This window comes from Crocodylus porosus, unplaced genomic scaffold (assembly GCF_001723895.1).
Source record: "Crocodylus porosus isolate Cpor-Errol unplaced genomic scaffold, CroPor_comp1, whole genome shotgun sequence".
NCBI classification, from domain to species: domain Eukaryota; kingdom Metazoa; phylum Chordata; order Crocodylia; family Crocodylidae; genus Crocodylus; species Crocodylus porosus.
The window spans coordinates 5971629-5993677 of NW_017728916.1; the positions used below are offsets into that span (position 1 = coordinate 5971629).

At 50.4% G+C, this 22049-nt stretch overlaps 1 protein-coding gene across 2 annotated transcripts in view; it reads right to left on the reverse strand.

Annotated features, from left to right (window-relative positions):
- Positions 1–22049, reverse strand: part of F8 (coagulation factor VIII) — a 91913-nt gene that overhangs the window by 43121 nt on the left and 26743 nt on the right. Inside the window, exons 7-10 of one of the 2 annotated variants that reach the window (XM_019536319.1) lie at positions 21410–21631; positions 19931–20195; positions 17993–18167; positions 16679–16772 (exon numbers count right to left, since the gene is read on the reverse strand). In XM_019536319.1, coding sequence (XP_019391864.1) covers positions 16679–16772; positions 17993–18167; positions 19931–20195; positions 21410–21631 — 756 coding nt within the window. Of the gene's footprint in view, positions 1–6638; positions 6642–9550; positions 9557–16678; positions 16773–17992; positions 18168–19930; positions 20196–21409; positions 21632–22049 lie in introns of those variants that run through there. The other variant, XM_019536320.1, reaches the window with a different exon arrangement.

The following is a 22049-nucleotide window of genomic DNA, read 5'->3' on the forward strand; positions in this document are numbered from 1 at the left end:
GGCGGATGGTGAAGGTGATCAGCTCGTGGTCGCTGTCACCCAGCTTCCCATCGATCACTAGGTCACCGATTAGGTCATCCCCAGTAGCCGGTACCAGGTTGAGCAGCGCTTTGCCTCTTGTTGGCCCATAGACTTTTTGAGTCAGGTAGAGGTCATCCACACACGAGAGGAATCTTTGCGACCACTCGGATTTTGCAGAGTGATCCTCCCACGAGATTTCCAGGTAATTGAAGTCACTCATGACAATCACGGTCCTGGAGCATGCAGCCTCAGCCAGTTCCTGGGCGAACTCCTGGTCAAGCTCAGGACTTTGGGCGGGAGGTCTGTAGTAGACTCACACTGTTGTGTGCCCGTACCGTGTTCCCCACAGATTTTAACCCAGAGGGTCTCCAGTCGTCCACCCTGGTCACCAACATCAGCTTGCAGGGATGCGTAGCTTTCGTTAACATAGAGAGCTACACCCCAGCCCCTTTTATCTACACAATCTCTCCTGTAGAGGGTATAGCCGTCTATACCCATGGTCCAGTCATGGGTAGAGTCCCACCAGGTCTCCGTTATTCCTGGTTTATGACACCATAATTATTTGCATTGAGCAGGAGGACGAGCTCCTCCTGCTTGTTCCCCAAGCTCCTGACATTTGTGTACAGGCAGGCAAGTGTCCCCTTGGGGGCTCTTGCCTTGATCACAGGTTGTACCAGGGCTGGGGCAGGGGTGGGCTCTCTTAAGTGCCTTGGCCTGGTGGCTTTCCAAGGGCTGCTCAGCAGGCAAGCAGTAGTGGTAGTCCCCCCATGCCCCAATGGGCTTAGTTAAAAGCCTGGTGGAGCAGGTCAGCCAGTCTGGCTGAGAAGAGCCTCCTCCCCAGGGGAGAGAGGTGGAGGCCCTCACTTCCCAGCAGCTCACTGCCTCTTTTGCCAAAGAGCGGGCTGTGGTCATGGAAGCCAAAGTCTTCCCGATGACACCAGCGCCTCAGTCTTTGGTTGACTACATGGATCCTCCTCTCCCTCAGCCCATACCCCGAGACTTCAAGGATCAAAGAGAACACCACCTGTGTTCCCAGACTCTTTAGCCCCGCTCCCAAATCCCTGTAGCGCCTCATGACCCAACTGGGAGTGCTCCGAGCTGTGTCACTGGTGCCCACATGAATAAGGAGCATAGGATAGTGGTCTATAGGCTGGAGAAGCTTAGGGATCCTCTCCACAATGTCTCAGATGCGGGCCCCCAGGAAACAGCAGACTTCCCGGGCTAAGGGGTCGGGGCGGCAGATTGCCCCCTCAGTCCCCCTCAGGATGGAGTCTCCCACAAAAAACACCTTACGTTTTATCTTGGGGAGAGCGGGGGCAGTAGCTGCAGTTGAGCCTGTGTTGCCTGCAGCAGCTGGCAACTCAGCGGGCTCTGCTGGAGCAGAAGGAGGTGCGTACCTGTTGCTAAGCTCCGGCGGGGCAGGGACCTTGGTGCGGTGGGCCTTAAGACCTTTGACCACCTTGGTTCATGCCCCTGGCTGGACAGAGCGGGAGTCCCGAAGTCCTCCTTGGTCCTGGAGGAAGACTGTGGTCCAGTCTCTGGCTCCCAAGGTAGAAGGGCCTGGCAGCAGGAGTAAATCTCCTGCTCACAGTCCCTGATGGCATGCAGTCTCTGGACTGTGGCCTGGAGCTCCTCCAGCTGGCACACCAGAGACACCAAAAGGGAACAGACCCCACAAGGGGAAGTGACCATGCTCCCGGGCCCCAGAGCCTGAAAAAGGGACAGGCAGCCCACGCAGCCGAGAGCCAGGGTCTCTGTCTGCGTGGAGCCCAGAACCATGGGCTCCATCTGGGTGGCTGTCTCTGAGGTGCCGGGTGGGGGGGCCACAGAGCCCGAGGGGACCCGAGGGGTGCAGCACGTGCCCAACCATGTCATGCCTCCGGTAGGCTGGCTATGGCTGGGACTATCTACCTGGGGGTTTCGCAGGCAGAGTCTCGGGCCCTCCCGTGCACCCTCCTGCACGAACTCCGTGCTAACTCATGCGCCAGCAGACAACCATGCCTGTTTGCACAGCCTGTTTGCACAGCTCCGGTCGCATGGCTCCCTGGGGGGCTGGGCCAAGTAGGGGCCTGGGTGGGGCTTGACCCGACCCGGCCCCACTCAGGCGCCTCCTCCCATTCACTCAGGGGTTAACCTCCTCCCACCATGGGCCTCGCTGTGCTGAGGGTCAGCGGGGGGCTCTGTCACTCATCCAACAAGGTGTCGTGTCAATCCCTGGACTAGTCCGGAATCCTTGGTTTTTATTTGCTAACAATGCATCTACACAAAATGCTTTACCATACAGCTGACTAACTGACTGTGCAGTAAAGTGTCACTGTCTACATGTGTACATGCTTACTGCACAGTAAATTAATCTACTGCACAGTTAATTTGCTACCTGCATTTGCAAGTAGCAAATTAACTGTGACATAGTTACTGTACAGTAGTGCACATGTAGATGCCAACTGGGAGCAAATCTGCTCTCAGTTAGCCCCACCACCAGAAGGCTACTCTCAGCCTAGCCCCAGGGCCATGGGGCTTAGAATTTCTCCAACCCCATGGCTGGGGGATGGCTCTCTTTCCTGCCTCTGATGCCTTTTCTCTGTCTCATCACTGACCCTGTCCAGCTCAGAGCAATGTAGGCCCTACTTCACAGTGGCTTTCCACTCACAGTGGTCCAAAACAGCTGATTCCCAGTGTTGGCCATCGACATACAACTCACAACGGGTTTTCTTGCAGACATCAGCAAAACAGAGTTTGGGCTGTCCAAGTTGATGTTTGCCAGTGGGCAACTTTGCCAAGTTCATGTTTGCCAGCTCATCATAGAGTATGTACTTGGGGATTCAGCCATCACTCATATGATTTACATGTCCTAATCAATGGAGGCATCTGTCTCAGGAGCATGAACATACTAGGTGTGTCTACACAAGACACTAAAGGCACAGTAGACTATTCGACTGCATATTAGCATAGGGGCAAAACCCATGCTAATGAGCTAATGTGCAGTTGAATTAGTCTATTGTGCATTAGCTTAAAAAAAAAGCATGCATCAGCACTAATGCACCTGTAATTACAATGCATTAATGAACATGTAGACGTGCCCAGTGGGTATCTTGGCCCATTCCAGGACAGTGAAGTTGGAGATGTTGTCACTCCATGTTATGCCCAGGGTAGGGCTAGGATTCAGAGTGACCTAGGCAAATTGGATTCGGCCAAAAGAAATCTTATGAGGTTCAACAGACACAAGTGCAAAGTCCTGCACTTAGGACAGAACAATCCCATGCATTGATACAGGCTGATGACTGACTGGCTAGGTAGCAGCTCTGCAGAAAAAGACCTACGGGTTACAGTGGACAGTAAGCTGAATATGAGCGAACAGTGTGCCCTTGTTGCCAAGAAGGCTAATAGCATACTGTTCTGCAGTGGTAGGAGTGTTGCCAGCAGGGCAAGGGAAGTGATTATTAGGAGTTTGCAAAATGGGCCTTTTTCAATTCAGATTTGGCCCAAATCAGGGACGGTGATTTGATCACTGCCCCTGATTCAATTCAGCCAAATCCAAATCTGATGATTTGATGCTGATTTGGAGAATTAGCAATTTGGCCATAGATACAGCTTTAAATGTTTTTTCTATATACCTCAAGGTATCAGGTATAGCTTGTGAATGCTGCGATGCTGGGGCAGATGGAGCATCGCACAGGAGCACAGGGCTCCCCCATTCCCCACCCCGGCTCGGTGATTACCCGCAGGAGGACCCCAGGTGTCCCTGCAGACCCAGGAGGCACCAGTCGTCGAGCCGGGGGAGCGCAGGGGGGGCCCCCAGCACACTCCCCAGCAGACCTAGAAGTGGACTGGAAGTGCTTCTGGTCCACTTCCGGGTCTGCTGCCTAGGTCTGGGGGGGCACCCAGGTCCTCCTGTGGCTGAACACCAAGCCGGGAGTGCAGGGGGGGCCCCCAGCACACTCCCCAGCAGACCTAGAAGTGGACTGGAAGTGCTTCTGGTCCACTTCCGGGTCTGCTGCTGAGTGTGCTGGGGACCCCACTACGCTCCAATGGGATGCTCCATCTGCTCTACCATCAAAACATTCATGAGCTGCCTGGTACTTTGAGGTATGTAGAAAAAACATTTAAAGCTGTGCCTATGTCCAACTAGCCAAATCTTTTCGAATCTCTCCAAATCGATTCAGAGGGTTCCGATTCAATTCAGAGAGATAAAAGGGTCTCCTGATTCGATTCGATTCAGATTCGAGATTTGGCCACCGAATCAGGCCAAATCTCCGCTGAATCAAATCAGTGACTGAAGTGTCACACAGCTCTAGTGGCCCCTAAAAAAATGTGGAAAATTAATATTTCTCTGCCTTTGGTTCCTGTCAAAAACGACAGGAACCAAGGGCAGTAGGGCCCAGGGGAATCCCAGAGGGCTCCAACAACAGCAAGGCCAGCCCCGCCCCACCCCACCCCACATCTGGAAGCCCCAGGTGGGGTTTCTGGGCTGGGAGCACATGGCTGCCCTGGCATGAGAAGCTCAGGTAAGGGGAGGAGAGACCCCAGGCAAGAAAGGAGCATGGGGTGGGGGGGAAGCAGCCCCTCTTCATGCATGCCCGGTGCCCTGTGCTGCAGCTGCTTGCAGCCCACATGGGGCTGCCTGTGCCTGCTCCGAACAGCCCCATGCAGGCTGCGAGCACCTGCAGCAGGGAGTGCTGGCCATGGGATGGGGGAGGAGCCACTTCCCCCTCCCCCCCCCGTGCTCAGCTTTTCCCTGGGCTTCTTCCCTGTGCAGAGAAAAGCAGCCCCTCCCCACTGCATGGCCGGTGCCCCGCGCTGCACGTGCTCACAGCCCGTGCAGGGCTGTCCAGAGCAGGCACAGGCAGCCCCAGGCAGGCTGCAAGCGACTGCAGCATGGGGTGCCGGCCATGGGGTGGGGAGAGGCTGCTCTCTCTCCCCCCTCTGCGCTCCGCACCATGTTGTAAACTGGCCCCACTGCCAGGCTGGGTTGGGGCTGTGCGCTGCCCCCCGCCTGTACCACAGATCTCGGGGGGCACTGGGTGTGAGCAGGTGGGGAGCCAGTGGGGGCACAGGGCCCGCACCAGTGTCCCGGGGCCAGTGCCAGTGGGGCCCAGAGCAGGGTAGCAAGAGTTTGGGGTCTCAGTCAGCAGGGCTCTATGGAGCCGGGCCAGCTCCCTGCCTCCCTGCTGGTGCAGCCCAGCCTGGATCCACAGACCCCTGCTGGCCCACGCCCCGCTTTGGGCCCCACCGGTACTGGCCCTGGGACATTGGTCCCAAGACATTGGGACATTGGTCCCAAGATGGTGACCAGGGGGCGGGGCACCTGTCAAGGAGTGGGGAACCTGTCAAGGGGCGGGGCTACTCATGTGGCCCTCGACAGCCTGCCAAAACTGGGTAAGCGGCCATCCGCTCAAAATAATTGCCCACCCCTGAGCTAAACTGTTCTCAGTGGTGGCAGATGACAGAACAAGGGGCAATGGTCTCAAGTTGCAACACGAGAAATTTAAGTTAGATATTAGGAAGAATTTTCTCACTTGGAGAGTAGTAAAACACTGGAACAGGTTACCCAGAGACGTTGTAGACTCTCCATCCTTGGAGGTTTTTAATACTTGGCTAGACAAAGCCTTGGGTGGGATGATCTAATTGGGGATGGTCCTGCTTTGAGCAAGGGGTTGGACTAGATGACCTTCTGAAGTCTTTTCCAACCCTAATTTTCTATTATTCTATACGACACAGGCATCTAAGATAGAAACTGTTCAGTTTTCGTTGTTCCTTGGCATAAGGCGTCCACGTTTCACTGCCATACAATAGAGAGCTAAGTACGCAAGTACTGTAGACAGACATCTTTGTCAAGTGAGCACTCTGTTTTTCCAAATTCTCTTTTGAAATTTAGCCATAGTGTTGCTTGCATTTCCAATGCGAGCATTAATTTTGGCTTCCAAACCAAGTTTTTGCAAGATAGTGGAGCCCAAGTAAATTTTTCAACCACTTCCAACCACTTAGTCAGTAAATACAATGCCAATAAATGCCCAGAGCAATTTCTCTCTGCAAGGAGGGCACAGCCCAAATTGCTCAAAAAGCATGGGTATTGACTGATGAATCACCCTTAAATCATGACGTTGTAATACCTAGTACCTTCCACCAAAGCGTTCTCCCCAGTTTACAAGTAGGAAGAGTGAGTCACTAAGCAGGAAACTCAGTTGCCCAAAGAGACAGCGTGGTGCTGTCAGATGTGAAACTCACAGAAAGTGCCATGAGTTACAGCGCCCCTCTCCCCCCTAATTCAAAAGACGTCTGCTTTTGGGTCGGAGGGGGGAGGGGTTCATGCTATACTTTGGAGCTGATCCAGGAGGAGCTATTTGCTTGCAGCCTCTCTCCCCTAGCCCCCACCCCGCTTCCAGCACTGGTGCTGTCTACAGGATGGGAGCGGGAAAAAGATAGGGGAGGAAGCTCCAGGCTGGGATTGCCCAGCCTGAGCTGGAGGTGGGGCATGTATTGGTGCTCCCAGACCCAAGGTGGGGGGCTGCAATACACATGCCCCCTCTCCAGCTGAGACTGGGCAAACCTCAGCCCAGAGCTCCATCCCACTCCCTTCCTGCAGACAGCACTGGGGGCAGGGCTGGGCTAATGAAGGCACTCTGCTTTGGAGCTCCTTCATCTGAACCTTCATTACATTGGTTAATTTATCACATGATCAGGCACTTTTTAATGCAGCTATGCATTTCCATCAGGACATGGCAGTAGAGCTCTTTCAAAGACAAATGTCACATCTGTCAGAGCCCAGTGAGTCAGTGGCTACGTCAGGAACAGAGCAGTATGTGGCTAAGTCAGGAACAGGTCTCCTGAAATAAAGAATTGAAGAAGTTTTGCAAAATGGAATTAGTTCTGTGCACATAAAATTGTTCCTCTGTTAAAGGAAGTTCTGCCAATCCCCGCTACCAGAACCAGAGGCACTTGTTTCCATACACTGAACTGCCCTTCAATAGTTTTAATTCTTAAGCAGGTGACACTAAATTAGAGAGAGGAAGGAAAAGAGGATGCATAATGCAAAATGGTTTCTAAACAGCAAAAATCTCCCACACATCTCCAGGAGGTGGCAGCAACAGTATTTGGGAGAAGAGCTGGTAACCTAGCAACCCCAGAGAGGAAAAACTAGCAGCCTCAACAGGAAAATGAGCTCAATCACAAGGAACACCCCAAGATAAACGGGAGGAAGAGAGAGCTCAAGGAAGGACAAATGTGACCAGCTCACAAACTGTGACAGACGTAGAAGGGATGTTTTTCTTCCTGTGGCTTATTCTGCTAATACCATGTAAGGCCCAGTCATACCTCGTACAGTGGCGCTGACTTTAATTTCACCCTGGTTTTATATCACTGGCTTCTATGTGGTTCCTCCTAATTTACATATATGTAACTGGGAGAAAATCAGGTCCACTGAGAAGCACATTATCCCATAAGCAGTCCTATGCACTTCTGTGCTACTCTCTCAGTATAAGGGGCAGAACTGGTCTCACAATGGTATGTGAAGGTAAGTGAAAACAGAGGGATGGTGATGATGGTGGTGATGATGGTGGTGATGATAAAAGTTATTATTTAAAGTGCTTCAAATAGAAGACTGAGGGAGTTAGGAATTGTGAGTTGGTCCCTCAGTTAGATATCAGTTAAAAGTCAGTGTTGGAGAGATAGAGAAAAGGTCTGCAGAGGCTTGCCTACTGCTCCTGTATTCAAATTTATTGTTTAGGTCTTCTCATTCATGTATGCCTTTATTTACTGAACCTGATGACCACTGCAACTTCCATCACTTGCGGCATGCTTATGAAAACCCCAAGCTGCACTTGGGGTTCAGCTCCGGAGCAAGATGCATTGGCAGAAGCCCGTTGTACCCCCATGAGCCCAGGACCCCTCAGGAACCCCCAGCAAACACAGGGACCCTGACCTTGGCCCCCAGCACAGCCGAGAAGTAAGTGGGCCCACGGTGGGTGGGAGTTAGACAGCTGTGGAAAGGCAGCTGAGAGGAGAGGATCCTCCAAGGAGGTTCATACATCTCCCCACCCCGGGCTCCTATTTGGCCCAGCCCACAGGGAGCCACATGACTGGTGCTGTTGGGTGCGTGAGTTAGGGCAAGGGTGGGGGCACTTACCAGCCCCCTTCTTTAGTGGGTCAGGGATCCTCCAGGCCCTAGAGTGGCACGGCACCAGCAGCAGGCCCACTACACATGCAGGATTTAAAAGGGCCCACCAATGGCTGCTCCAGAGAAAGATGCATGGGTGACAGCCCATCGTGCCCCTGTGAACCCCGGACCCCTCAGGGACCTCTAGCAGATGCGCGGATCCCAGCCTTGACCCTCAGCACAGCCGAGAGGTAAGTGGGGCCTATGGTGGGTGGGAGTTCGACAGCTGCAGGGAGACAGTTGAGAGGAGAGGAGCTGAGGAGGGTCACCCCCCCCACAGTTCCTACTTGGCCCAGCCCCACAGGGTGCCATGCGACTGGAGCCTCGTGAACAGGCGTGCTCTGGGCCCAGCGTGCAAGTTAGCATGGGAGTTTGTGCAGGAGATGCGAGCAGGAGGGGCACAAAGCTCTAGGCAGTGAGCCTGAAGAGAAGGATTGGCATAGCCCAGACTACCATCTGTACCATGGTGGGGACATGCTGCACCCCAAAGATCCCCTCCATGATCGGACCCTTCCCCTCTGGTACTTCTGAGCTCTCCACCCAGACAGGTCCCATGGTTCCAGCATCCACTCAGAGAAGTCCCCTGGCTCTCGGCTGTGGGGGCTGCCTGGCTCCAAGCACATGGGATCAGGAGAAATGACACCTCCATTTGTGAGGTTTGCTCCAAATTCCACTGGAATCTCAGAGTGCCAGATAGTGGTGCTCCAGACCATGGTGCAGAGGCTGTGTGTCATCAGGGTTGGTGAACAGGAGATTGACTCCTACTGTCAGGCCTTTCACCCCCAGGAAGAAGATGGAGGAGCTAGGTTGCCTGCCAGGACAAAGGTAAACAAGAGAAGCTCCCATACTGTCCAGCCAGGGGTTTGGATGAAGGTTGTCACTGGCCCCAAGGCTCACTGCACTAGGGTCACCACTCCCCTGGATATCTGCAACAGGTACAAAGCCCTTGCAGCACCAGTAAAGCCAGCAGAGCTGTCAGCTCCTGCAAGTGAGAAAGAAATGTGACCAGTACTATCCCTAAGAAGAATCACAGAGTAGTCACTGTGGGAGACTCCCTCCTTAGGGGGACAGACGAGCAATCTGCCACCTCGATCCGTTAGCCTGGGAGGTCTGCTGCCTCCCAGGGGCCCGTATCTGGGATATAGCTGAGAGAATCCCAAAACGTATCCGGCCCTCCAACCACTATCCCATGTTCCTTATCCATGTGTGCACAAATGACACAGCTTGGCGCAATCCCTGCCAGGTCATGAATGACTACAGGACTCTGGGAGTGGGGCTTAGGGGGTTGGTGGTTTTTGGTGGTTTTTTCCTCAATCCTTCTGGTTACGGGTCATGGGCTGAGGAGGGAGAGACAAACTGAAGTAGTGAACAGAAGACTGTAATGTTGGTGCCATCATGAAGGCTTTGGCTTCTATGACCACAGTCCATGCTTCAGAGAAAGAGGCAGTGATTTGCTGGGAAGGGGCAACCTCCTCTTCTCTCCACTGGGGAGTGTGGCAGAGCACTGTTTGTTCCTGCAACTTTAAGAACTGAGCCAAGCAGCCAGGAGGTGCTTGACTGCGGTGGCCATTTTAGATCTCTGGCCTCCTATATAAACACGGCAGTTTGCTGCTGGCAGGCCAAGCAGTAACATCGCCTGGCCGCAAGGCTGCATGTAACAACTTGGAGGTAAGGGCAGGAGCTGTAGGGGATGGTTTGGAGGCTCCTGGTCCTGGACATGACCTAAAACTGCACCCTGCCAGGAGTGGGTGGCCTGGTGCAGGAGCCCCAGGAAATGCCAAGCCAGTTACCACCCCAGTGAAAGGCGAGTTGGGGAACCTTAATAACCCCAGCTCCCACAACTGGTGGGTTACCCCCTAGTAGGTTCCAGAAGGCAGACCCAGGAGAGAGAGTGGGGCCATAGACTCAGAAGCCTGACTTGAAATCCCCTGACTGGTCAATGCTGGGGCCAGGACCACAAGGGTCAAAGGGCCAGAGGCCCACCACAAGGAATGCCCGGAGCTGAAGGCCTGGGGCTCTGACTGGCCTCGAGGTGAGGGGAGGACCTGTGTAGCCAGAGGTCCCAGGGGGGCCACACCCATAAGGAGGAACAGCTCAGGGAGGGTAGCCCAGAATGAAGGCGGAGTAGGCCGCCTAAGTGGAGGGATCTTGTAGGGGTCTGGACTGGAGGATTCTGGGGCGCAGTGTGGGGGCGCTGAGGTTAAGAACCATGGATGCCATCTGCAAGGCCTGGGCTGCGGTGTAGGGGAGGAACAGAGCCACAGATAGTGCCCCCTGGCATCGGGGCAAGAAATGGGCAGCCTCCCGCCTAATTAAGATAATTAATTAGATATCATCCAGGCATGGCAGGAAAGAAGGTGGGCGGTTGGCCTAGAACAGGTGGGTGGGACATTGGTAGATCGGCCCTGGGAAGGCCCCCCTGTTACAGGGAAGAAGCTCTTCTCAGCCAGAATGGCTGACCTTCTTGACCGGTCTTTAAACTAAGTGTCACGGAGCGGGAACCTACAAGTGGCCGTGTACTTGCTAGCGCCCCCCTGCCATGTCACTTAGGCAATCCAGCACCCTCGACTCGCCTGCCACGTCTTTGATCTTAGGGTCAGTATGGGAGGCTGCCTACTTGCACCTATGACACCGCGCTGGTATTGCCTCCATTGCAAATGGGGCGCTCTCACCCCAGCCTTATGAGCAGTGCGTGCCTCCGACCTCCCTTTATAGCACGCCCCAAGCCTCGCAGCTCTTCCTGGACGTTGTCTGGTCCTGCGCCCTACTGGTGCCCCCTGGGCTGGCCTACAACCAGTGCCCCTTCTCTGGCACTCCTGGGCCTGACCCACAACCAGCAGCCCTTCTCTGGCGCCCCTGGGCCTGACCCGCAACCAGCGCCCCTTCTCTGGCGCCCCTTCCGGGCGTGGCCCCCTTGACTGGATTAACCCTCTATATCGACTGGGCTCAGGCAGCTTAAGCCCTACCCAGCCCCTTCCGAGTCCTGTCCCTGGTGACCATCCAATTGGGCTCAGGTGGCCGGAGCCTTACCTGGCCCCTGCTGACCCCTGCCAATGATGGTTGTCCAACTAAGTGTGTCCTGGTAGGCTCAGGCGGCCGGAGCCCTATCTGGCCCCTTCAAAGTCCTGCCAACGATGACCCTGACATAAAGTGTGTCCTGTAAGGCTCAGGCGGCCGGAGCCTTACCTGGCCCCTCTGGTTCCTAGGGCTCCCCTGCTGGTACGGGGACCTTCCAGACAACCCTTTAGCTCGCACCAGTCTTGGGTGCCTGTCAGTGAAACCTGCTGCCCGCCTTGAGGTGGCTTGATCAAGTACATGGCCCACCTAGGGCCTCTGCCGTGCCTCTTGCGCCCGTTGCCCCCTCTGGGGCGTTTGCCGCGCCTCTCCGGCGCAAACCCTGTACCCTGCTGAGCACCACTCGCTGTGCCCCGCTGAGCACCGGGAACCCCCAACTGGCTGGGGAGCCTCCGTGAGCCCTCCTCTCACCCCTACAGCCTCACCCGGTCCTCCAGTGTAATCATAACAAAACCGTAAGCCAAGTGGCTACAACACAAGCAAAAGCCCACCGGCTTATAACACAAACCACACGCCGCACTGGTTCTCACCGATACCTTTCTCAGGGCTCTCTCTCTCTCCTCGCATCATTGCAGCGGTCAAACTGCCACCGTAGGCTTTGCTGCTCAGCTCTCCGCCGCAGAGCTCCTGCTCATGCAGTGGCCAGAGGGGAACTGCTCACAGGCTCCGACCTGAGCTGTTATAAAGGGCCCGGCCCTGCCCCCTTCTGGTCACCTGACCGGCTGGTTGCTCCAGCAACCCGCAGCTGCGCTGCTCTGCTGCTTGACAACTCTCCTCTTATCCTTTAAGTCACAGGGCACCTCAGTGCCCCTGTGACACTAAGCTCACCAGGGAGGGGATGGGTGGACAACCACCAGTGCAAGTTCACCAAGCATCAACCACCAAATCAGCAGGTTAGGCTGCTCAAGGGAACCCATCACTAGCCCAGCCCAGGAACAGAGATTTTCCAGGAGTGTAAAGAAATCTAGGGTCTCCAACAACACACTTACTTGCCTGTATACAAATGCCAGGAGCTTGGGGAATAAACAGGAGGAACTGGTCCTTCTTCTAAACAGAAATGACTACAATCTCATAGGGATAACAGAGACCTGGTGGGACTCCTCCTATGACTGGACCACAGGTACAGATGGCTATGCCCTGTACAGGAGAGATCATACTTAAAAATGGGCGGGGGTGTAGCTCTCTATGTGAAGGAGCAGTACACTTCCCTACAAGCAGAGATTGGCACCCAAGGAGGACAATGGGAGACCCTCTGGGTTACAATATGAGTGGAACGTGGTGAAGGGGATACAATGGTAGGAGTCTAATACAGGCCTCCAAGTCAGGAACAAGAGCTGAACCATGAATTCGCTAGGGAACTAGCTGAAGTTGCACACTCGTGGTGCATGTTTGTCATGGGAGATTTCAACTACCCCAGTCATCTCATGGGAAGCGCACTCAGCCAAATCTGATAGGTCACAAAGCTTCCTCACATGTGTATGAGCTCTATCTGTCTCGAGAAGTTCATGGGCCAACAAGAGGTAAGGTGCTGCTGGACCTGGTACTGGCCAAAGGGGATGAACTAGTCAGTGACCTAAGAATCGAAGGGAAGCTGTCTGACAGTGACCATGAACTGATCACTTTCACAATCCATTGCAAAGCTGGCAAGTCAGTCATCAGTGCAGAAGTCCTCGACTTTAGGAAAGCAGACTTTCATAAGTTCAGAAGGCTTGTTGTCAAGGTCCTGAGAGGCCATGATTTGACAGGGAGAGGAGTTCAAGATGTGTGGGAGTAAAAGAGCTCAGCAACCCCTTTAGCTCAACAGGCAACTCATGGACCTCCTATAGCTAAAAAGAGATGCTTATAAAGGATGGAAATGACCCTGCCGGTGGCACTGAGAAAGCTTGAGGGGGGTAAGGGGAAGGGGGGTCTGGACCCCCAGCAGGTCACTGGCAGCAGACGAGTGACTGTGGGTACCTCCCCCGCAGGTATCAGCCTTCTGGTTATTCACTCCTGTAGGGAGCAAACAAGGAAAGCCAAGGCTGTAACTGAACTCCATCTGACTGTATGAATCAAGGACAATAAAAAGTCCTTCTTCAGATATGTAGGAAGTCCAAAAAAACAACCACGGGCATCACTGGATCCCTGCTAAAACAAATGAGGCAGCTGACAACCAACACCCAGCAAAAAGCCAAACTGCTTAATGATTACTTTGCATCAGTCTTTCACCAGCCTACCTGACAAAATGTGGGATGTCAGAGTGAGAGTGACTATATACCCACCATTGGCATAGCTCTTGTGAGGTAACACCTTGAGAGGCTGGACACTCACAAATCAGCTGGTCTGGATGGATTGCACCCAAGATTGCTAAAGGAACTGGCAAACATCATAGCGTGGCCACTGGCAAAGATATTCGAGAACTTGTGGTGCTCGGGCAAAATACCTGAAGATTGAAAGAGGACCAGTGTGGTGCCTATCTCCAAGAAAGAGAGGAAGGAAGATCCAGAGAACTACAGGCCAATAAGTCGACCTCAATCCCTGGAAAGATCTTGGAAAAAATTATCAAAGGAAACATTATCGACAGGCTAACAGAAAGCAATGTTCTGAGGGACAGCCAGCATGGTTAGGTTTTGCCTGACCAATCTCATTTCCTCCTATGGCCAGGTGATGTATCACCTGGACAAAGGGGAAGAGGTTGATATATTTAGACTTTAAAAAAGCCTTTGACCTGGTGTCCCATGATGTCCTTATGGAAAAATTGGGGAACTGCAGCCTCAACTACCCTACAGTCCAATGGCTGGGGAACTGGCTCTGAGGTCAGACCCAGAGAGTGGTAGTTGGTGAAACTGAATCAATGTGGCACTCAGTGACCAGTGGTGTCCCCCAAGATTCCATTCTCAGACCTATATTCCAATGTCTTTGTAAATGATCTGGACTCTGGTGTCAGAAGTGGACTGGCTAAATTCGCCAGGGAAGAGTGCCCACATTGGAGTGCCCGGCCAACCTCAATAGGCTTGCAAGGTGGGCAAAGGAAAACCTGATGACGTTCAATACATAGAAATGCAAGGTGCTCCACCTTGGGGGGGAAAAAACCTGCATCATACTTACAGGTTCGGCAGTACTACACTCGCTAGCACCACAGCCAATAGAGACTTGGGGGTCATGAGTAAGCACAAGATGAACATAAGCCACCAATGCGATACCACAGTCAGCAAAGCGAATAAAACTCTGGCTTGCATCTACTGATGGATCTCAAGTAAGACCCATGAAGTCATCCTGCTGCTGTACTTGACCTTAGTGAGGCTGCAGCTGGAGTACTGCATCTAATTCTGGGCTCCACAATTCAGAAAGGATGTGGAGAAGCTTGAGAGAGTCCAGAGGAGAGTCATGCATATGATCAGAGGGCAAGACAGCAGACCTTATGGGTATGGGACTCTAGCCTGGAGAAGTGTAGGCTCAGGGGTGACTTGGTGGCAGCCTATAAGTATATGAGGCTTGTGCATCAGGATCTGGGGGAACACTTGTTTACCAGAGCACCCCAAGGGAAGACAATGGGCAATGGTCACAAACTCCTGCAAGAGCATTTTAGGCTGGACGTAAGGAAAAACTTCACTGTCTGAGCCACCAAGGCCTGGAATAGACTCCCCACAGAGGTGGTGCAAGCACCTACTCTGGACACTTTCAAGAAACATTTGGATACCTATCTTGCTGGAGTCCTTTGATCCTACCTGACTTTCTGACCCTTGGGCAGGGGGCTGGAGCTGATGATCTTACAAGGTCCCTTCCAGCCCTAATGTCTATGAAATCTAGGAAAACATTGCATTCCCCTACAAAGTCATGTTGCCCCATGGACAAAATACTAAATTGGGACCCAGATCTGAATTCTAGTTTTGCCTCCGACACTTTTCTGCTGATTGATTCCATCTCCATGCTTCAGTTATCCATTTCATAATAGAGGAATAATACAGAACCTTTGAATTCTCTAAACACTAGCTAGGAAGTAGCACATGAAGACTGCATGAAGAGTTGCACATGTACATATAAAAGCATGAAGAATGCATTTAAAATAGTATATGAAGAGTAGTACATGTAAGAGCTATGTAGTACTACAGGCATAGTGTTAGTAGTGGTATCCAACATGCTGCATCTGACAGGAATCTCATTACCTTTTCTTCACCCATCACAGCAGTGTTTTTATGTAAAGAAATGCTGTGATAAATTATTTTTTTTGCTTTGTTTCAATGTTTTTTTGGAACCTTAGAAGTTCAATCTTTAAGTTGTAAAAATCATTTTATAGCTGTGTGGTTCCTGGAAGGTCTTCATTGGTCACTGTGAAACAAATGTCCAGATTACTGCTGTGATGTACACAAGGCACAAGCTGAACACTGCAGAAAATGAAAAGGAATCTCCCCAGTGCACATGGCATGGCATTGCGCATTTGACCAGATCTGTTGTGGTAGGTATATCCTTCCTATGCAGCACTGCTGACTGCTGCAGTAGAGGATGCAACCTCTGATAGTCTGACATGAAAGGGAAATCATGTGTAAAAACAAATACGTCTGAGCCATGGAAAAAGGTTTGGTGGTTCCTCCATTGTGGATGAAGAACCATTCAATTCCTGTTAGCTGGATACTTTACAGGGAAGACACAGTACCCCTAAATCACAGAACTGATGAGGGGCTAGTGGGAGGTACCTTTGTGCCACCTCCTCTTAATTCTGCCTTTGTGGGTCGATTTGGCCCCTCAGTGGAAACTGGAGGAAATCTGAACTGCTAGTTCCTGCTGATTTATTGAGATCTTCCTCAGATCTTGGGAACTGCAGATCAAAGTCATTTGCATAATGGGGAAATGGCTTCACAGCATCTGTCAGTTCCCTGACTGATACGGTCTCTTTGCTGAACCTCCCTGTTTAAAGGGGGATTCCACAGACTGAGCAGGTTCTACCCAAGGGTTTATGCAGCCTTAGGGCTTCTCTACACCACAGAGACAACAAGTCCCAGTAAGGACAGGGACATGTCCTGCCTGTATCCCACTCCTCCCAACCCCTCCATACACTCACACCTGCATTCAGAGGCAGTCTCCAAACACAGAACCAGGTTAGTGAGGCCATCCCAGGCTCATTCCTTTGCACCCACTTGCAAACCCTCAGTGGCCCAAGCAGCCACAGGGGACAACCTCACTGGAAGCCTGGAAAAGCCTTACTAGAGAATGTCTGGGTTTGTAGCACATCCATAGGTGGGGGTGGGTTAGTTGTGCTTTGCCCTATCCTGGCCAAGACTGACTGTCATTACAATATGGACAAACCCTCATGGGAACTGCAGCACCCGAATACTCTGGATTTGGATCCATAGCCCGTATGGTGTGGGTTTCATGAATTCTCCTGCCCTAAGGAACATGACTATTTGCCAAAACCTCTGCTACATTCCAGTGGTTTTCTCCAGCCAGTCTTACTTTGAGAGGACTTCAGTGGGTGAAATGAGCTGACTCTGGTGAGGCCATGAGGGTAGATGTTGTAAGGCCGGCTTGCCAGGTTCCTGAACACAATCTGAAATGACAAAAACAACAACACTTAGAACTCTGATACTCCTTTGTATTTCAAAGCTCTCCTCAAGGCCATGCTTCTTCACAATCCCTGCCCCACAAGTACCTTGGGCACCCAGACTAAGACACGCTAAAGAGTCCTGGTTGTCACACTGTGCTGAGCACCAACCCAGTGAAAACCAGACTTTTATAAGGTGTCTTCTGGAAATCACCCAGAAACTGAGACACTCAACTGAGGCAGGCAGAATCCTTCAGGTAAGGGAGAGATATTAGACTTTCAAAAGTTGCTTCTGCCTGCCAGCCACCATTTCATCCATCCTATCTGGATTGGTCTTAGTCTTTCCTGAGGTCTTTGTTTCAGTCAGATCATGGGACAGCATAGTAATGGTGCAATTATTAGATGGTAGGTAAGTATTATTAGTCCCATTTTGCAGCTGGGAAAAATGAGACAGAAGGACTGAGGCTAAATGTTATGGATGGCCATAATAAGGCACTGATAAGATGTTTGAGTAAATGGCCTGACTTGCAGTGGTACTGAGCATTCCTAAATTCCCTTGGCTTCAAAAGTGGCTATGGATGTTCAACCCTTCTGAAATTCAGCACACTCCTTAGCTTTGTTAGCCAGGAAGTCTAACTCTAGGTACTGCACTTTGAAGACATAGACTTCAGTCTGTTGCCTGAAGCCACAAATGACTCAAAGGCAGAGAGTAGAACTCAGAAGCTGCTGAATCATAACACATTCTCATATAATAAACCATTCTACCTCTCCCATTGATAAATAAGTCAAAAGAGTCATTTAATAAAAGAGAAAGGCAAGATACAGCGTACACGTAGAACAGCCTCACCAGGCACTGTACATCAGCACCCTTGAAGACAACTCAAGGAAAGAAGTGGATTATCTGTCTAAGAAGAATCTGCTGAACGTCATATACTGTCTGTGGGTTAATGTGATGCTTGAGGCTGATTGCATTAGAGACAAATCAAGAGCACTGAGCCAAATGCATCCCTAAGGCATCATCCCTGAAGTCATCAAGGCTTTTATCTGTATATTTTATATCTTTCACTTTGGAGGACTTTAGCCATTGTAAGAAAGGGCCCTAACCCATAGAGAACCTGTGTCAGACCACAGCAATGAAAAGGAATCATGTAGAAATGCAGCCAAAAAGCTTCCCATCTTCCCCGTCGAGCTCATCTATCCAAAATCCAGGAGCTCTTTCTTCTCACCGTAAACTGATCCCCAATTTCTCCTTTAAGGACTGGTCCCAGAATTCCTGTGTCATGTTGATTTGCCACCTTGTGCTTCTTAAAGGTCCCATCTTCATATTCCACATATATCACTTTCTTATACTTTGAACCAATGCGCTGAGGACCAGCTTCCAGACACTTATTTGTGTCATTTCTACAAGAAGCAGCAAAGGAAGGAATGAGTGTCAAAGCAGAATTCCAAGAAACAAACACAGGAAAAGATGATGATGGCAACAACAACAATCTTGACCTCTAAGGCTCCAGCTGACACTAACCTCAAGATAATAGCCTGCCAACTCAGACACAGTAAAACCAGTCCATAAGAAGATGGAATAATAATGTTAATAATAGCTATGATACACCTTGTCATGGACCAGGGCTCTGTACAAACACAGATCAGAAAGACATTCCCTTCCCTGAAGAACAATCTGAACTCAGACTACTTTTCCACATCCTTAGGGCTGAATTCTAACACTGGCTAGAAAAAGAGGAAGCCTACAACAGATGGCATTGTCAGGGAAGCTTATTCGTTGCTCCTGTTCATGTACTGTCCTGACAGGAAATGGTACCTGTACAAGAGAAGGGAGCCTAGCACGTGTCCCTGTGTTAATTAGCACCCAGATATGCTGAAATCACATGGCAGAGGAATCCTTTCTTTGGCCAGTGCAGCTGCCTTACAGCAAGCTTTGGTCCACATCTGAAAAGACACCATGTAGTATGGTAGTCCATTCAGTCCTTGTTTTTGAGGGATCTCAAAAAGGCTCCAATCTAAGTAAGCTGTGATTGTCATCTCTGATACAGGCACCTATCCTCTGGGAACTGGGCTGAGTCTCTCTGAATAAGAAGATCCCTGTAACCCTGCTATTGGGCCAGCCCCCTGATACCTCTACTTCAAACACACAAGCTTACATGAGCAGACTGATTGGTATGACTGAGGACAAACGCCACACCCTGGCAATGCTGATTAAGATGATGTGGCTGTGATTTAATCCTCATGTCATCATTACCAAAAAGAAGTGGAGTAACATTAGGTGTTAATCTACTCTCATGTGTGGTACAGATCCTTCCATTCAAGGCAATTCAATCACATCATTAACTGCAGAAATGGAAGCCAAGACATATCCCTGGTGTAGCTCCAATGAAATCAGGGGGAAGAGATGCAGTGTGGCACATTAGGTCATCCTTTGTACCCTTGCAGATTAAGAGTATAATTGGTCATTGCTATGGATTTCTCTGTTCATAGAAGGATGAGGTTCAGAAACCCCTTCACAACTCTGCTCCTGTGTCATATAAGGAGGGGTTGATGGCCATCAGGAGAAAAGATCAAACACTTTCCTTTCTCCTGGGAACTGACCTCATCTTTTTAATGACCTGCCCAACCTCTGACAAATGGCTGAAGGCAACATCAAACTGTGGTGCCTGTACAAGATTGTTCAGGAAGCCTTTATTTTTAGCCTGTTGCTTTTTCCATCAGCCTGATGGTATTGTTTCTATCATTGCTTAACATACTCTCATCTTAGATTATTATTAACAGCAGCTTTCTTTGCATTAGGTTGCATAGGCAGAAGGTAATAGATGTTATAGCACTGCTTTATCATGTGTGACTTGCATAGCTCAACCTATTATCAGCCAGCATTAGGGAACATGGGTGAAATATATGGGGTCAAATTCAGTGCTCAGTTGCATGGGTCTGTATGGCTATAACTGATAAAAATACTCAGCCACCTACATCTTTGTCCCAACTTCAAATACTTAGCATTAATGAAAAAAGAGCAGACTGGCAATGGGCAGAGTCTGGTGGAGGCTTTAAGGTGCTTTTAAAAAGGAGTGGGAATTTTACAGAGAGGTATGGAAACACTGGGAAGAGCCTGTTTCTAGGCCCAGTCCCATGCTTTGGCCATATTAACATGCTCTCACCTGTCCAGGTAAGTTGATTTCCTTGGGGCATAGTCCCAATCCACCTCCTCAGCCGCAATGTAATATGTCCAGGTCACGGGCTCTTGCTTGGCAAAAGAGCGTGCACGGACTACAGGAAAAGAACTGTCCTCATCTAATGCAATCACTCTGGTATCTGTATCATAATCATTGTAATATTCATCAGATGGTTCATCTGGGGCCAGCCTCATCTTCATCATGGGCTCTTCTGGGCAGTCTTCCACAGTAATGTATGCCTCCATGCCAGCTGAACATAAATGGGCCAGGCAAAAACATTAATTTCTCTCTTTCTCCTCAAAGATCTAGATATAGTTTCATTATTAACCCCATTTTGTCTGTCTCTTCCTCAGATGGATGCACAGTTCTCTGCCCATGTTATCTGTCTTTGTAAATAGGTTGATGTAGTAAGATGAAAGGGGTAACCGATTAGGACAGGAATGAAATGGGTTAGTGGAGGAGGGCAGTGGTTTATATGTATGTGCCAATAGATTAATTAAGGAACATATGTAGACAACAAACTCCAGAGCGGCTAGCCAGCAATCTGCTGGAAGTTAACCAGTTATCAGCTTAGTGTTTGCATCTCCCTAGAGATTGGATGTATTTCATTCTGATAAATCAGAATAAATTACATCCAATCTCTAGGGAGATGCAAACACTAAGCTGACAACTGGTTAACTTCCAGCAGATTGCTGGCTGGTGTTGTTTTTTTTTTGCTTCTTGAAATCATACAGAAAGGATGTGAATCTAGCACAAATTCTGGACCAAATCTAGAGATGATTCTAAGTAACTCCAAGTGGGCCCAATTCTCTTGTCCCTTATATTTGCATTCTACTGGCATAAAGTGATTTAATTTTATGGGGCTTCTCCTGATTTACACCAGTTATAGGGAGAGTAGAATCAAGCATGCTTTGACTTTATTCATATACCGTGCACTGCTGTGTTGCCAACCTCTCCTCTTTCAGAGAATTTCTGACTTCACTCCTAGGTCTAATGGAGTTCAAGATTGCACAACACATGGGTCAAATAGCCAGAAAAGATAAGAGTAGCAGGAAAAACTCTGGGGAGGTGTAGTTAAAGCTAAAGGAAGGAGGGGGAAGCCATAGACCCCAGGGACAGCAGCAGCCAGTGAGTTGGCAGGACTAGTGCCGAGGGCCACAGGCCACAAGCCACAAGTTGGACAGCTGTAGTCTACACTATAAAAAGATGCAACCCCAGCTGACTAACTTGTGTTAAACCAGCAGTGAATAAAAAACAACCCAAGCTGAATTTATGCTGCTACGTGGCCTTGCCTTCACTGCTATTCTAACCAAAGTTAATGACACACTTTTTTTTTTTTATGTGGACCTACCCCATCTGAGTATGGGTGTGTTGGGCCTTAGGTCACACTACACATTTTTCCTCCCAACCCATTCCTCCTCTTTCTCCTGCTCTTGAACAGTCCTGGTGCACTGCAGATATTACCTTTCTGGTGAGATGGAATCTGACAAAACATCAGGAATCTGCCACTGGAGGCAGGCATGGTCTGGGCTGTGAGGAAGGTTGCTGGAGAGATCTCTAAAATGGCATACCGGTGATTCCTCACCAAGAATGTGTGACCTTCAAAGAAAATGGAGTGTACTTCTGGTGCAGTGCCCAGTCCAATGACATGCCAATGAACTGGCCTCTTCTGGCACAACTTGAGATCTGCCCAGGAGAGAGGAAAAGTATAACCATAACACAACAGCTCAGAGAATCCTACACAAGTGTTCTTTTGTCCACACTTAATCACAACATTCAGTGTTGCAAATAGCTCAAATCCAGAGGGATGCGAAGCATGGAGATCCAGTCTCACTGGCAAGGGACGGAAGTTACACATAAATCAGTTTAAGTGATAGGAAATTGATATAAACCTGTAACAGAACAGAAATTCAGTGCACATAAACCAGGTTCAAAATGTCTGAAACTGGTTTAAAATAAACCTGGTTGAATGTTGTATCAGACCCAAACTGATTTGGGTCAAACCGATTTACGAAACCTCTGTCCCAGGCTCCTTCCTGGTTCAAGTTAAATCACAGTCCCCCAGCATCCCAGCATGCTTTCCAGCCCTGAGCTGGGCTGTGCT